Here is a 17,457-nt window from a genome sequence, read left to right as displayed (position 1 = left end):
GATTAAAGATAAAAATAGTTCAGTAGAGACAATTAAGGATTGTTCCTTTCAAGGTCATTTTGATTTGTCATTGTTATTGTGTTTTCTTTCACGTCCCTCTCTCTTTTTTAAAGTTCCAGTACTTAATTCTTTTTTTTTTTGTTTCAGGCACCTGCTAATATTCATTTAGGTTTTCTAGCTCTCAATAGATTTAATGAAAAGTTCAAGAGATTCCCTCAAGCTTGGTGAGGACTTAAATTTCATTATACCCCCGCAAACGAAGTTTAGGGGGTATATTGGTTTCACCCTCTCCGTCTGTCTGTCCATCCGTTTGTCCGTCCGTCTGTCTGTCTGTCTGTCTGTAGACGCAATTTTGTCCCCCTATATAATTTTTAACTACTGCATGGAACAGTCTGTAAATTTGTACAGATGTTCATCACTATCTGAAGATTTTACAAAGATTTAATTTATAATGGGGTATGTTGAAAATGACAGTTGTCCTACGGACCAGGTTTGACCTGAGCGTAGCATGGTCACACTAAGATTATTCTTTCTATTTTTTTCTAAGATCAGACAAGATTTAATGATTTTATGACAGTTTTTATTTTCCTTATTCTATATATTGTACATAGAGTATGGGAGGTAATCCTTACAGATTTTATTAATTAATTAATAAATAGTATTAAAACATTTAAAATATATTTATGTAAATACATCCAGATGGAGTTTTTTTTTTGTCTTTTTGTCTTAACTAAATTTATTTTTTATAAGTATTCTATCAACTAACAATGCAAAATCTTTGTTTGTCAATGATAAATTCTTGGGAGCTTAAGAACATCAAAGACAAGTGAAGCTGAATTCATTTGTCCCATGGGAGCCATTATCTGAGCCATGGTTAAGATGGAGCATGTGTTTAGGGAAAATTGATAATCTGTAAAATGGGCGGTGGTTTTTGGGCTATTATAAATCTGTTTCATGTAAACCAAAAGTTTCTATCATTATAAGGAAATAAATCATATCATTTTTAATAAAGAAGTTAACTATTTTTAGAAGTTGTCTGAATTTATTAGTCAAGTAAATTGATGAAGTGACCTCATAGGGCATTAATTCAAATGAAATTCAAAATTACTGATATGATTGTAGTGTTTTGGCAATTTTAAAATTGTTTGAAATATCAAATTTTCTTTTTTTTTTCTTTTTTTTTACATAATTTTACATAGTATGGTAATTATGGTTATGTTTTGGGAGTTTATTAAATTTAACAAGCTCATCAAAGAAAATCATAGTCCTCTGGGATCAATTTTTTTATATGGAAATCCATTGTACCACAGGAGAAAGTGGGGAAAATTTGAAACAACTAATTGCATCTGTCAAGACTTTCATTTGAAATATATTAAAAGTTTTATCAACAGAAGAGCATTGCTTAACTACCGGTATTTCCATTTACTGCAAAGGGAGGGGTTATTGTCATTTTGTTGGTTTTTCTATAAAATAATTAAATAAATAAAAAAATATCATCGGATACATAAATTTGTAAATGTATTACTGTTATACATATGTATTTACAGTGAAATTCTGACAATTTTGTTTTTAATATTTCTTTGTTAACTTTTTTCCTAGAATTTTTTAATTTGTATGTGTTCCAAACTTTTTATTATTCAATTCAATTTTTTGTCCCATTTGAAATTAGCCTTGCGGGGGTATTAGTCCCATTAGGACAGTTCTGATTTTTTTTCTGTCTTAATATTTTTGGTGTTTGAAAAGATGGAATTAATAAAATTGGTGTGATTTGTTCTCCCCCTTCCCCTAATTAACGAGGCCGGGGCTAATTTTTTCTGCCCTAGATTTTTTAATGAATTTTTTTACGAAAATTTCTATTGATATAATTATTATTTTAAGATAAAAAAATAACACATTTACCACACCGTTTGTTATAGGGATCATCTCAAAGTTTGTTAATTTTTAACATAGAACCCTATGGGATTTTGCTTGAAATGTACCAAATTTGCACATTTTTTAAACTTCTGCCCTAGGGTTTTCTTTTTTTGTTCTACATATTAAAGTTATTGCTAAAAGGTATCAAATTGTCAAATAGAAAAACCCTTTTACCTCCTGGTTTGTTCCAGGGGTCTTATCAAAGTTATTTTTTGTATGCCCAATTTCCAAGTTTGTCAGATAATTGCTATTTTTTATTTGACAAAGACGGAAATGGTGATCTTTATTGTGTTATTAAAACATTACGACATATTTAAGTAATAAATAAATATATAACATCACATATTACGGGTAATTAATATAAAATACATTATTAATGTCTTGAAATAAATGAATTAAGCGATATTTAGGCGGGTTAAGAAAATGTGACAGAGGGTTAGGCTTGCTGAATGTAACGTACTTGATATGGTTGTAAATATATATATGTTTGAATTTCCCGCTTTTCCTTTTACTCTCTAAACCTGTCACTGGAGTAACGTGTACACGGTAAATTTTAAATACCGCACTCCAGTCCGTGCAGTCCAGCAGAGTGGACGTGTGTCTATTTAGAGGCATGTGGTAGTCACCAAGATTGGGAAACTTTTCCCTACTTTGTTCATTTCCGTATGTTTGTCACCAATTTCAAGAAATTGTGTTAAAGGGGATGACGGTTTATACCAGCTAAATTATGACAACAACTTCTGAGACGAGTACGGAGCGCCAGACCCGCCATTTTTCATCCATATCGGGGACACGTGGCGTCGATTTATGGTGACCGGGAGCGGTCTACGCTGGAGACGTTTGAATATGTGTGTTGTGTTGTGGTGTCCTAACTGTCTACGTACCGGAACAACGGTTGTGTCATCTGTCCGTGTGTCTGTGTGTCCGTGTCTGTCTATGTGATGTCCGGGGTTTGGGTGAAAAGTCACCGGAAATATACCTAGGAACCAGGAAAAGGAAATGTGACGAAATTTATTGAAATTTCACTTTCATTGTTTTGAATATTTGTTTCTCGTATAATTGTAGTGATATTTTTGTGAAATTGATTTGAAAGTTGATAAACGAGTTTAAGGAATTTTTTTGAAAATCTTAATATATGTGAATCAATTTAAGTGTTTAAATTTTGGAAAGAATATTTTGTTTTGAAGTCAATTTAAAGATTTGTTGTTGAAATTAGAGTCGACTCTGTGTGTTAGAATCTGGTTTAATATTTCTTTCATTTATTTTTTTTTCTTATATGTGTTTTTTTTCTTATTAAATATTTGTTTGTTTATTTTGGTGTTTTGGTTGTTTCTGATACAGACATCTGGCAATTCCAAAGAACTCGTCTGATCATTATATCAGTTCAGGATATATGATTCATGACATTTTGGTGGCAGCGGTTGGATTGCTTTGATTGCTGTGTTCGTTACAACCTTTACAAAGTGGGCAGAATTCACCCATCCCTTGTGAGTATTTTCTCTTCATTTCTCTAGTCCTGCTCTAATTTCAGCCTTACTATCTCTGTTTCAGTTAGGTGTTGAATCATGTCGGAGTTACCGTCGTGGGTTAATGATCAGATTAAGAAGGGGGCATCATTGTCTGATTGTTTAGAAATGTTGAAGTTGTTGAGTGAGAAGGACAGGGAAGAGAGAAAGATTGAACGGGAAGAGAGGCAGGCTGAGCGTGAGATGAAGAAAGCTGCGTTGGAGCATGTGTTTAAGGTCAAGGAGTTAGCATTGAAAGAGGAAGAGTTAAAGGTAACTAGAGCTAATGGAGGGAAATCAATTGGTAGTTCATCTGTCCAGAATTCTCATGTTAAGCTTCCTAAGTTGGAAGAAGGTCAAGATACTGATGTGTTTTTGAGATCATTTGAGAAACTTGCAGCGTTGCATAAATGGGATAAGTCTGAATGGGCTATTCATTTGGTACCACTATTGACAGGTAAGGTATTGGAAGCTTACTCTCGTCTAAGCGATGGTGAAAGTGGTAAGTATGATAAGATTAAGGAGGCAATACTCAAACGATATGAGTTAACTTCAGAAGCTTATAGAGAAAAGTTTCGACAGGCAAGGCAACAATCTGATGAATCATTCAAGGATTATCAGGTACGTACGGAAAAGTATTTATCGCACTGGTGTGAAAGAGAAGATATTCATGGGCAATATAACAGTCTGTACGATGTGGTGTTGAGAGAGCAATTGCTTAAGTTTTGTGATAAAGATTTGCAGGTATGGGTTCATGAACATCGAACAAAGAATGTTAAGGAAGTGATAGATTTGGTTGAGGCCTCTCAAACAGCTCACAAAAGGTTGACGTTCGGAGGGAACCGCAAAAATGGAACAGATCGAAATTCTCAAGGTAATTTCAATGTAAATAAGGGGCAATTTAAAGCTGAACAAGGAAAAGGCCCGCAGGTCAAAAACAGAGCCTGTTACTATTGTAAGAGGCCTGGGCATATCCAGAGAGACTGTTCTCTTTACAACCGAGGACAGTATAGAAAACCCGAGGACAAGAAGATTGGTAAGCTTGGGTTGTGTTTGTCAGAACACGAAAATAAGCAAAATACAGAGGGGGAAAACCTGACTTGTATACAAGTGCAGCGTTGGTCAAACTCCCTGGTGTAAGAACAGGGGATACAAAAGATGTAGATGATAATTCAGTACCAGGTTTGGATATTTCTAGGGGAAGTGTAGGAGGTAAAGAGGCAACAATTTTGAGAGATACTGGTTGTTCAACTGTATTCGTCCACAGTCGTCTAGTCGAGAAGGAGCAAATGACCGGGAGAGGAAGGAAGATAATTCTTGCTGATGGGTCCGAGAAACAATGCTTAGAAGCGTGTGTAGAGATAGATCCGCCATTTATAAAAGGTAAATTGTTTGCTCTTATCTTAGATTCTCCATTTGCTGACGTCATACTTGGAAACGTAATAGACAAGATCGAGAAAATGGAAGTTGAGAAACCAGCTGACTGTTTGGCAGTTCAGAAAAGAGCACAGACTCGATTGGAAGCAGAGGAAACAAAGCCTAGACCAAAGAAGACAGATGATGGTGAGCTAAAATTTGACATTTGTGATACAGAGACATTGATCAAATTGCAGGAAACTGATCCTAGCCTTACACGTGTGAGGGAAATGACATTTGAAAAGCTAGACTTGTTGGCACTTGAAATGGCACATGACATTCCTATGTCGGGTCATATGGGAGTAAAGAAGACCAGAAACAGGATTTTACAGCATATCTTTTGGCCTGGAATTTTTTCAGACACATCAAAATACTGCAGATCCTGTCCAGAGTGTCAAAAAGGTAAGGCGAAAGGAAGAGTGAAGAAGGTACCACTTGTAAGTATACCTACTATCGACGAACCATTTCAGCGAATTGCACTAGATTTTGTAGGTCCTTTGCCATTGACAGAATCCAAGAACAGATTTGTTTTGGTATGTGTAGATTATGCTACAAAGTATCCAATTGCAGTACCTCTAAAAAAACCAAGAGGCGGAGACAGTAGCAGAGGCCTTGATGGGGATATTTGCTGACATGGGTTTTCCAAATGAAATCCTCACAGATCAAGGCAGTAACTTTATGTCCGAGTTGATAAAAGAACTATGGAGATTACTGAAGGTGAGTAAATTGGTAAGTTCTCCGTATCACCCTCAAACAAATGGCCGGGTGGAAAAGTTTAATGGCACTTTAAAGAAAATGTTGAAGGCATATGCGGTCAAAGAACCCTCAAAGTGGGACAAACATCTTCCTTATGTTCTATTAGCTTATAGGGAGGTTCCAAACGAAACCACTGGATTTTCTCCTTTTGAAATGCTTTTTGCAAGGCAGGTACGAGGTCCTTTAGCAGTCCTGAAAGATCACTGGGAAGAACCAGAGAATTGTCAGTCATCTGTTCTGAGTTACCTACTCGAAACAAGGGAGCGATTGAAGGAGTGCACAGAGCTCGCAAAGGAGAAGGAAAAGGTCGAAAAGCACAAGCAGAAAGTTTATTATGACAGGAAAGCTAGAACATGACAATACGAGGTAGGTGACAAAGTTTTAGTATTGCTACCATCTAATACATCAAAATTACTTGCACAGTGGAAAGGTCCATTCGAGATAACAGAGAAAGTCGGTAATGTTGACTACAGAGTTAAGGTGAAAAAGAACAAAGAGACAGTATTTCATGTCAACATGCTGAAAAAATGGTATGATCGTGAGGACAAATGTGAACAAGACTTGTCGAAAAAACATTTATCAGCTATTGACATACTGGGAGGTGTGTATGAGAGTACGGACTACGATTCTGAATTTAACGACAGAGCATCATCTTCGTTAGAACTTCAAAAAGGGGCTGAAGATGTAATATTTTCCGATACACTGTCAAATACTCAGGTTTGTCAGTTAAGAGGTTTATTGAATGAGTTTTCTGATGTTTAGAGCGATATACCCAACAGAACAGATGTAGTTCAGCATTCAGTAAAACTTAAGTCAGACGATCCCGTCCATAAGAAGCCGTATCCTGTGCCCTACGCACTGAGGGAACGCATGCAGAAAGAGATAGATAATATGACCCAGGTGGGTATTATTGAACCCTCAACTAGCCCTTATGCGTCACCAGTGGTTTTGGTAAGAAAAGATGACTCTTCTATCAGATTCTGTTGTGATTATAGAGCGTTAAACAGTATCACTGTATTTGATCCAAGACCTATGCCGCGCATGGATGACCTATTGAACGAGGTGAGTAAAGCAAAATTTATCAGCAAAATTGATATTACAAAAGGCTACTGGCAGATCCCGCTAGATGAGGACGCAAAGCAGAAGAGCGCATTTGTGACCCCCATGGGCCACTATCAATTCACGGTAATGCCGTTCGGTATGGTAAATGCGCCTGCAACTTTTGTCAATCACAAAGTTCTCGATGGTTTGCATTCATTTGTTCAATGTTTATAGATGATATTGGAATCTACAGTGAGACTTGGGACGATCATCTCCAGCATTTGAGAGTAGTTTTCCAGCGATTGAGGGATGCAAAGTTGTCTGCAAAGCCATCTAAGTGTTGTTTTGGGTTTGATCAACTAGAATTTCTGGGACATGTGGTCGGAAAAGGTATTGTCTCTCCTAAGCAAAGTAAAGTTCAAGCAATTCAGAAATTCCCTGTTCCTACTACAAAAAAGCATGTTCGATCATTTTTAGGGACCATAGGCTTTTACCGGAAATTCATTCCACATTTTTCAGAACTAGCTTCACCTTTGTTTGATCTTACTAGAAAGAAAGGTTGTTCTAAGATAGTTTGGCTTCCAGTACATCAGAAGTCTTTTGATTCGTTAAAGCATGCTATAGCTAGTAACCCAGTGTTGCATAGTCCAGATTTTAGTAAGTTGTTCTATCTGCGCACTGATGCATCAGATTGTGGAGTTGGGGCGGTATTAGAACAGAATTTTGAAGATGGTAGACATCCAATTCTTTATCTCAGTAAGAAATTGTCAGATACTGAAAAGAAATACGCAGTGATTGAGAAAGAATGTTTTGCAATTATCTGGAGTATTAAGTCGCTCATAGTTTTTCTTGAAGGTCGATCATTTGTGGTTGAGTCTGATCATGCTTCACTGCAGTGGCTAGATAGAATAAAGATGACAAATCAGAGGTTACTTCGTTGGAGTTTGACACTTCAAGAGTTCAATTTTGAGGTTGTTCATGTAAAGGGGAAAGATAATGTAGTTGCAGATTATTTGTCGAGAATAGATTCATCCTCTTGAAATTGTGTAAATATTTAGAGATGGTTTGATATTTTGTGTTGTACGTTTGACATTTAGTGTTATCAAGTTCATTAGAGTTTTGGTCGGACTAATGGCATTAGTCTTCTAAATGGGGACGTTTGTAGCGTACTTGATATGGTTGTAAATATATATATGTTTGAATTCCCCGCTTTTCGTTTTACTCTCTAAACCTGTCACTGGAGTGACGTGTACACGGTAAATTTTAAATACCGCACTCCAGTCCGTGCAGTCCAGCAGAGTGGACGTGTGTCTATTTAGAGGCACGTGTTTGTCACCAAGATTGGTAAACTTCTCCCAACTTTGTTCATTTCCGTATGTTTGTCACCAATTTCAAGAAATTGTGTTAAAGGGGATGACGGTTTATACCAGCTAAATTATGACAACAACTTCTGAGACGAGTACGGAGCGCCAGACCCGCCATTTTTCATCCATATCGGGGACACGTGGCGTCGATGTATGGTGACCGGGAGCGGTCTACGCTGGAGACGTTTGAATATGTGTGTTGTGTTGTGGTGTCCTAACTGTCTACGTACCGGAACAACGGTTGTGTCATCTGTCCGTGTGTCTGTGTGTCCGTGTGTCTGTCTATGTGATGTCCGGGGTTTGGGTGAAAAGTCACCGGAAATATACCTAGGAACCAGGAAAAGGAAATGTGACGAAATTTATTGAAATTTCACTTTCATTGTTTTGAATATTTGTTTCTCGTATAATTGTAGTGATATTTTTGTGAAATTGATTTGAAAGTTGATAAACGAGTTTAAGGAAATTATTTGAAAATCTTAATATATGTGAATCAATTTAAGTGTTTAAATTTTGGAAAGAATATTTTGTTTTGAAGTCAATTTAAAGATTTGTTGTTGAAATTAGAGTCGACTCTGTGTGTTAGAATCTGGTTTAATATTTCGTTCATTTATTTTTTTTTCTTATATGTGTTTTTTTTCTTATTAAATATTTGTTTGTTTATTTTGGTGTTTTGGTTGTTTCTGATACAGACATCTGGCAATTCCAAAGAACTCGTCTGATCATTATATCAGTTCAGGATATATGATTCATGACACTGAACCCTCTTCACGTTTTCGACCCGAGACCAAATATAGCTTATACTTCGAAACATTTATGTTTATTCCACAATTTTACACATCAAACGAGCTATTTTCAACAAATTTCGCTGAATATCTGTAGTTGAAACTATCACGCCATGGCGTGAACAGAGAAAAATATGACGTCACAATACAAATGAAACGCTGCGCGAAAGCGTGCGTACTCGTTCTGTACTCGGTCTCGTTAATTACTAAGTTACTGTAATTTAAATCTAAACAATGAGGCTTCAATTAAGCATTGAATGCTTTATTTGGATGTCGTCAGTCCTATAACACACCAAGCGGTGCAGACAAATACTGCGTGTTTACATTCCCCTACGCATGCGTAGATTTGGGTTTTTTTATATTTTGTGTTGGCCCACACTTAATTCTATTATTCTCTTTTTAATTTAATTTGATTACTTTTGAACACTGTAATTTTTAAAAGTTAAAATTTTCAAATGATATATAAAAAATGAGGAGATTGTGTAAAATTTGTCATTTGCTAAATCATGGGTGTGTTGTCACCATGTCCCTTCAACAATTCAAGTGCCGTATATATATACGTATGAGGTAAACTTGACATGTTGACAGGTTCAAGTTGACGCCACTATTATTGTTTAGATTACATACATGTAGATTGAATGAGAAAAAGAAAGTGTGCAGGGTTTAAAAATATTAAATGGCATAAAATATAGCATAATTGTCTAATATCAAACAGTTTTTATTTTGTTTAGAAAACATTTAATGCAGATTTAAACAAACATTCCATTCTTACCTGTATATCAAAGAAGTGTCTATGATCTTAAAATGACATGTTAGAAACAAGTTACATATACCGTATATCCGGTTATTTTCGCTTGTCACAAAATTTCAAAAAATGTGTAACTCTTTTATTTGCGTCGGGCATTTTTTTAAACAATTTATAAAGTTTTTTATAACAAAGAATAGCAGATACAATTTCTGCTTATTGAATATTTTGTGATATAAAAGTGATCGCGAAAAAATCGAAATTTATATAATCGCCAAAACTACTGGATAAACGGTGTCAGGCTTATTCAGAAAATATTACAGGGAACGTTTTAAACATTTTCCTCTCATCTGTTAAACTCAAAAATGTTCAAGCTAGGGATAGATATTCAAATTTAAGTCAGTTTTATGCAGGAATCTATGTTTGGCTGTAGATAAAAGTACAAATCTGAATTATTCTCTCTTTGTCTAGGTGTGTGGAGGATTCAAGTAATCTTGTATCTCTTGCTAAAGGACTCAACACAGAACTCACCGACAAGGTATTTTACATGTAAAAGAGATTGATTAAGAACTTTTCAATCTAATTAATATAAATTGAATGTAAAAGGAATTTGTTAGCCCATCCAATACCTTGTAAGAATTGAGCATTAAAGTTACTTTTTGCGAATTTTTTTGTGTTAAATACTGAAAACCAACTTTTTTCGCTTGACTTTATTTCGCGATTTACTGGAAATAAACTGGTTTGCAACGACTAATTCTTGCTAACAAGCCTTATCCAGATCCATGTTGTGATAAGAATCAATCGTCGAGGGCTGTTTCGCGGCGAGAAATATTCGCGACAACAAGGTTCTCATGAACCGCACAAAAATTTCTCGCACGTGAAAAGAAGTTGGTTTACAGTAATGTGTAATAACTGACAGAACTTCTAAGTGTAGATTTTTTTTTATTGGAAAGTGTTTGCCAAAATAGTTACAACAAGAGATCATTTGTAAAATAACCCGATAAACAAAATTATATCTTAACCAAAATATATTGAGAGTTTTCTTATAGGTTGATTTTCATTATGATGATGTTAATATTTAGGTAACAACAATAGACGAGGATCTCCTCAATGTTCTCTCGTACACAAACACCGGATGTCTGTCATCGCTGTGTGCGGCTCTGGGGGGATTCGTGGCACAGGAAGGAATCAAAGCAGTGACAGGCAAAGTTACACCACTCAAACAGTGGGTAAGTACATTTTATATACAAGAGAACAGTAACAGACAAAATTACACCAACACACACATATATTTTTTTTATTAACGCTTTAGAGGAAAAAACAATTGAATTTATTTTTACATTACATAGTTTTTAATGTACATATGTGAAGTTGAAGACCCAAACACTGTTCAGGAGCCTCGAAAATACCATTTAAAACATGGTATCAAAAGATCAACAGAGTAACTTCTCTATTTCAGTAGAAAACGGATTCATAGCTATGTAGAAAATGACAGGGCTGAAATTTACAGGACCCAGATCTAACCAGTTATCAATTGACCTAAAACTTCCGCCACCTAAGAAAGATCATGAACTGCACAAAGTATTAATCACAAAGATTTTGAATGCCGCTACCTTCACATCCTGCATGAATGAACGCGGGTTATTGAATTTTTTCTGCAGTAACCCACAAGAATTACCAAAGAAAGCATTTTGTTGTTTAAGTGTATGCATGACTGTGTAACAAAAGGCAGAATGTGCAATATTTTTTGTATGGAACACCTGAAATTATGATGGAATTTTAACAGTAAATTAAGGATAAGTGTGTTCACGGTGTGACCACTGGGGGCGAGTGCAGCAGGAACCACACATCCAACATGCATCATCAACTACATCCCATAGACTTGCCCCACTCTAAACAACATCACCTTCTTTCAGATACTTTTACCCCCACCCCATACCCAAAGTTAGTAACTCTAATATGTACTTAAAGTTGTTCAACCTATAACCGTATATTTTTTTTCACCTGCTGCAATTCACTTTTTTACTTTTTCATTTTTTACAACATTACAGCCACAATTGTGGGGAAAATGTCACTTCATGGTATATAATTGTGAAAAACTGGCTTAGTGTCTCATTAAAGATATAAGCTAGCCTTCACATAGTAATTATTGTGATTTTATTTATTTTACAGCTGTACTTGGATTGTAGAGATGTAATAAACAAAGAAGAGGCAGCAACACCAGACATGTTTACACCAAGGTAAGTGAAACAATAGCTAGGTTATCCTCAAAATAAAACAAAGATATCATGTCCATTGTAGTGTTCTCACCATCATCAAAACACACATCATGTGACCTAACTACTGTGCAAGATTTCAATGACAGTGTTGTGCAGAAATGTTTACGCTTCTCAAAGAACTTCTCAAAGAAATAGCAGATGATCCTATTAAAAACTTTCATGTAAATATCTGGTACATATACACCTGGATTTAATTTTATTTTTAACTGAACTTAAATGTGTAACTCATGGATTCTCTGTGTGGTAGCAGTAAGTATTTTATTGAATTGTTTTTGTCTGAGTGACTGATGGTATGAATACAGGGCAGCCTGGAGGTTTCCTGCCATCTGTTGACAGATCCCCAGGATCTCCCAGGAGATGTCTCTAAATAGATTACCTATATACAGTCCCTGATCATGGTGGACTAGGACCTGTAGCTCATCTAAAGCTGCTCGTGATAATGTTGTATCAATGTGTCTGTAACACAGGGACTCTAGGAAGTGTAACATTACAAGCACTTGGATGAATAATGCAGACCTTCTGTTTTGTAGAGAAGACTGTTGTTCTGGTAATAGTTCACTGATATAACATATTTTATTGATAAGTCTGATATCCCTTGCTACAGCCTGTCTGAACTTTGTAGACCAGGACTGTCCCCCTACAGCCTCAGTATACCTCTCTCTGTCTACATGTCCCCAATACATCAGATATGGCTGTGCTAACTTGACCTTTGTCATCTCTATAACAGATAAAGCTTCCCTGTATCTGAGTGTCTTGTAATGATACATGGCAATGTACAACATGTCAGAAACAAACCCAAACCTGGCTCCTAATTTCAGCATGTGACAAGACATTTTTTCTGCAATATACACTTGTTTGTTTACACATGTGTTTGTGTACATGTTGTGTAATATAAAAGCAGTACACTGAAGACTGGTGGCTGTATGTTTCTGTAAACTTACAACTTGATACTGTGACAGAGGAGAACCTATCAACTGTTCTACTGTGTGTAGGATCTTCATACAGCGCTGAAGGTCTGATGTGTTTAGTGAATGATTACTTAATATCTCCAGAAATAATTCTACATCAAACTCAGCCTCAGAGATCAGAGTGTGTTCATCAGTACACACCGTGAGTCTGGGATTACAGAGGACATCAATGATAGAGGACCTGATGGAGGGACTGTGTAGCAGCAATGCTATACCCTTCTCATACAAGCCATACAGTCGCCTGAATAAACTTGTTTGTGCTTGGCCATGGATTTTGCTCAGAAACATATTGTTTTCTGGAATGAAAAAGTTTGGACTAATTCCTTCATACACCCATTTAAGGAGAAGTTTGAAGCAGACCCAGAAACCGGCCAGGAGATTTTTTGGACACCAGTGAGGTAGTGTGTTTTGTTGAATGGCCCAAAAAACAGCTGTTTTCATGTGGTAGGAACACAGCAGTTTATCTTCATCTCTTATTCCATTGTTAATTATTTCCTTTAAAAACAATTTCATCAAACCATACGTTAAGAACTGTGTATGATTCATTGAGTATACAAGTTTGTATTCTGCCCGAGAGAAAGAAATTCTCCATTCGTTGTCTTCATGGTTTCCTAGTTTGTGTCCTATTGCTACAAAGTGACACCCATTTCTGATGATGTCATTGGCAACATGAGCTAAGGGCCATGAGTGACATCTGTCTATCCATGAGGCGGCAGAGGGAGGCCAAAAATCACTGACAAAACAATGAGCATCATCGTATTCTATTGTACCATGTAATCCACTGTTACATGGCCCATGTACTATAGAATCAGGTCTTCCTAAAGTTCGTGTCATCTCTCTGTATTTTAAACTTGATATATAGAGTCCCCCATTCATCCTTAAACACGATGACAACACTACCCGGCAAGCTCTTTCCAATGGTAACCAAAGTAATGTAAATCCTGGTGGACTCTCAGAACTGTCACAGAGAATCAGTCTTTGTCTGTGTATGTTGTAAAACTCAGTCTGGGAGAATTCCCAGATCACTCGGTGGTTAGATGGCCAGAACATAGTGTCTACGTCTGAATCATGTAATCTGAAGCCTTCTCTGTGACTTCCACTCCTCATAAACCTCACCAGTTCATTTTTATTCCTCAATAGCTCTGATATATCCGCTATATCTCTCCTGGAGGTCACCTGTTGTGGTGTCCCTATCTCATGACACATCCCCACATACACTGACTCTGACATTTTCTGAAGAGCCATTCTGTAATTGAAAAATGTCTTAAGTCAAGTCAGGTGTGAATACTAAGAACACCAATATCTAAAGTGATTTTTGTTACTACTGAAAATAGTAAAGAAACAAAATCTAATATACATGACTGTAATAAAATAATTTAATTAAATCTTTGAGTTAATATTAGAGTGCATTTCATAAAAAAACTCTAAGGTGCTAAAAAAAGAACATGGAATTCACAACAGTTACTTTTCTTGTGTCATTTTGAAACACTCTGATAGATGTTAGAGATTTATAGATAAATAAAGTTATTGTAATTAAAATACATCTAAACCAGTATACACATAGTAAATTTAGATCCACTCTTTCTTAATTCATACACCTGAGCATATATCCTAAGGGCAGCTAGTGCTTGATCGTGAGTTGGCCAGTTGATATTTATGCCCCCCTTCGAAAAAGGGAGGGCATATTGCTTTGCTGCTGTCTGTCGGTCGGTAGGTCGGTCGGTCAACCAATCCACCAACAGTTTCCGTTCATTTTCTTCGCAGAGGATGAACATATTGAAATTTGGTATACAGGTTTGTCATGATAATATATAGGTCAAGTTCGATATTGGGTACGATCGAGCCATTTTCGACAGAGTAATGGCCCTTGGTCATAGAAAAATTCAAGTTATTGGGTACGATCGAGTCATTTTTGACAGAGTTATGGCCCTTGGATGAAGAAATATTCGAGTTATTTGCAGTTTCCGCTCATTTTGTTTGCAGAGGATGAACATATTGAAATGAAATTTGGTATACATGTTTATCATGACAATATCTTGGTCAAATTCGATATTGGATACAATAGAGCCATTTTCGACAGAGTTATGGGCCTTGGACATAGAACAATTCCAGTTATTTGCAGATTGTGCTCATTTCCTACGCAGAGGATGAATATATTGAAATGAAATTTGGTATACAGGTTTATCATGATAAGATCTAGGTCAAATTCGATATTGGATACAATAGAGCCATTTTCGACAGAGTTATGGCCCTTGGACATAGAAAAATTCCAGTTATTTGCAGATTGTGCTCATTTCCTACGCAGAGGATGAACTTTTTGAAATGAAATTTGGTATACAGGTTTATCATGATAATATCTAGGTCAAGTTCGATATTGGGTATGATCAAGCCATTTTTTGACAGAGTTACATGTATGGCCCTTGGATGTAGAAAAAATCCAGTTATTTGCAGTTTACTGTTTTTTTTCTTTGTGGAGGTTTCCCAGGGAGGGGGGGGGGGGCATAAGTGTTTCACAAACATCTCTTGTTGTGAACTCAGTTTTTTATTGGTTGTTTGTGTCAGGTTCAATTTGGTTGTTTTGTATATATTGTTTTATGTGTTTTACCTTCAAAATTTGACAATCTTTGTCTGGACATTGACCAGACCAGGCGCATGTTTATATATTGACTTGCAATTGAAATGCGGACCAGGGCTGTGTTCAAGATCGTAGCTGTTACGTAGGGCTACGTTGTTGAACGGTAAGCTAGCCTAGCCGCTACGTAGATATTCGTAGCTTAATTCAAGGTATCACACCGGTAATCGGCCAATCAAAATGAACTTAGTCAATTGTAGTTCCATATATTCTTCAGAATTATTTTTTTCCTTGACTGTATTTTTACATTTTCCTTTACTCAGTTTTAAAATTTATTGTACCACTGAGTAGGATATTTCATGTATTTTGTTAGGTGATGATCTTTTTTCACAGGGACTACTTCTTTCAGGGCACATGCAGCAGCTTCCTGGGGAGTGTGCAGTCTGTTTACATACAAATGGAAAACACGTGGTTTTGAGGGTAGACCTGTTTGGAGCTAGATATTTTGAGAAAATGCAGTATCGCTTGCCCTTTTTATGGTGTTAGCTGATGAGATAGGTAACAAATAACATTTCCTCCGAATATTTTGTCATGAGGAATACAAACTGATTTTTAAGAATTTTCCCCCCTCTATAGTGTTATATAGTGAAAACAATTACCGGTGTGATACCTTAAATAATTTTGTCCCCCGCCGCAACGCGGAGCGGGGACATAGAAATACCGGGCGTCCGTCCGTGTGTCCGTGTGTCCGTGTTTCCATCTGTCACACTTTTTTGTAAGCGCTCTCATGCCTACAATTTTTGACGGATTTTCATTAAATTTATACCAAATGTTTATACCACTATTACCTTTGTCAAGTTCGAAAATCAGCATTGGTTGGTACTTTTTGTTGGAGTTATGGGACTTTGTGACGGATTTATCACACTTTTTTGTAAGCGCTCTCAGGCCACAAATTTTGACGGATTTTCATTAAATTTATACCAAATGTTTATACCAGTATTACCTTGGTCAAGTTCGAATATCAGCATTGGTCGATACTTTTTGTTGGAGTTATGGGACTTTGTGACCTTGTAAGCGCTCTCATGCCTACAAATTTTGACGGATTTTCATTAAATTTATACCAAATGTTTATACCACTAATACTTTGGTCAAGTTCTTTTAGATTGTAGTATTTTGGAAATATTTGCGACAGGAAAAATAGAAAATAAATGGGTAGTGGGGGTAAAAAAATGTTCATCCCAACCTCCCCACATATTTTATTCTGGAACAGCCCTGAATGTTTGAAAATATTCCAATATACAGTATACTAGTATACTGCTTGACTGGCGGGGGACCCAGGAATTCTATTCTTGTATGTTTAGCATCAAATTCAAGATGGCCACCTTAGTTACCACTTTGTAACAAATTAGGGTCTTACTATTATTGTGCTGGTAAAAATTATTCTTATTTTTTGGGGTCTTCCGTTTCCAACGGAAGAACTTTTTGTTTTTCTTCGGATTCTTTTTAGAGTCGTCTGTTTCCAACGGAAGACCCTCTTGTTATTCTACCGTTTCTTTATTCTTATTATTATTTTTTTCTTACTTTTTTCGAATGCCATATCTCGAGAACTACTCGACCGATTTGCATGAAATTTACAGGACATATTGAGCATCAAACGTACTAAATTGATGGCTGATGACGTCACTTTCGTCACTTTGAAAAATGCAGAAGGCGGCGAATCTCGCCCAAGCTCAAAAATTGGCACCAATTTTTTTAACGACATTTTCTCACATTTTTGGCCCTACCTTTAATGTGTAAATATTTTGTTAAGACATGTAATTCAAAATTTGTTTAGATTAATTAGGACTTTCGTTTGATTTCAAGAAGAAGGGGCTGGCCCTTCAAATTAGGGGCCAAGAGGGCTCTAAAGTATTTTTGCAATAACTCTTTACTGAAAAATAATTTGTTATCAATTAAAGAAGCAAAAATGTTCATTGTACAGTTGTTTATCTATACGGTACCATACCTAAGTCATATTATACGTAATTAGGGGTTTAAAGGGGCGAGATGTCCAAAACTTTGATCAGTAATTTCTAGAAAAGAAGAAATATTTTAAAAAGCAATGTAGAACAAAAG

General features: G+C 36.2%; 2 protein-coding genes across 6 annotated transcripts in view; one reads left to right on the top strand and one right to left on the bottom strand.

Annotated features, from left to right (window-relative positions):
- The window catches only part of LOC117688742 (ubiquitin-like modifier-activating enzyme 6), a 48,776-nt gene that overhangs the window by 312 nt on the left and 31,007 nt on the right, over positions 1–17,457 (top strand). Inside the window, 4 exon segments of the mRNA XM_066087904.1 lie at positions 148–224; positions 9,995–10,061; positions 10,606–10,752; positions 11,696–11,763. Of these exon segments, the coding sequence (XP_065943976.1) occupies positions 148–224; positions 9,995–10,061; positions 10,606–10,752; positions 11,696–11,763 (359 nt within the window).
- Positions 1–17,457, bottom strand: part of LOC117685279 (uncharacterized) — a 54,701-nt gene that overhangs the window by 15,087 nt on the left and 22,157 nt on the right. For all 5 annotated transcript variants that reach the window (XM_066087896.1, XM_066087898.1, XM_066087897.1 and 2 more), the window contains one exon: positions 10,746–14,016. In XM_066087896.1, coding sequence (XP_065943968.1) covers positions 12,015–14,015 — 2,001 coding nt within the window. In that variant the 5' untranslated portion in view covers position 14,016 and the 3' untranslated portion in view covers positions 10,746–12,014. Of the gene's footprint in view, positions 14,017–17,457 lie in introns of those variants that run through there.

Source organism: Magallana gigas, chromosome 6, assembly GCF_963853765.1.
Source record: "Magallana gigas chromosome 6, xbMagGiga1.1, whole genome shotgun sequence".
NCBI lineage: Eukaryota > Metazoa > Mollusca > Bivalvia > Ostreida > Ostreidae > Magallana > Magallana gigas.
The sequence above is the reverse complement of the archived record's forward strand: the minus strand, read 5'-3'. Positions and strand labels throughout refer to the sequence as shown.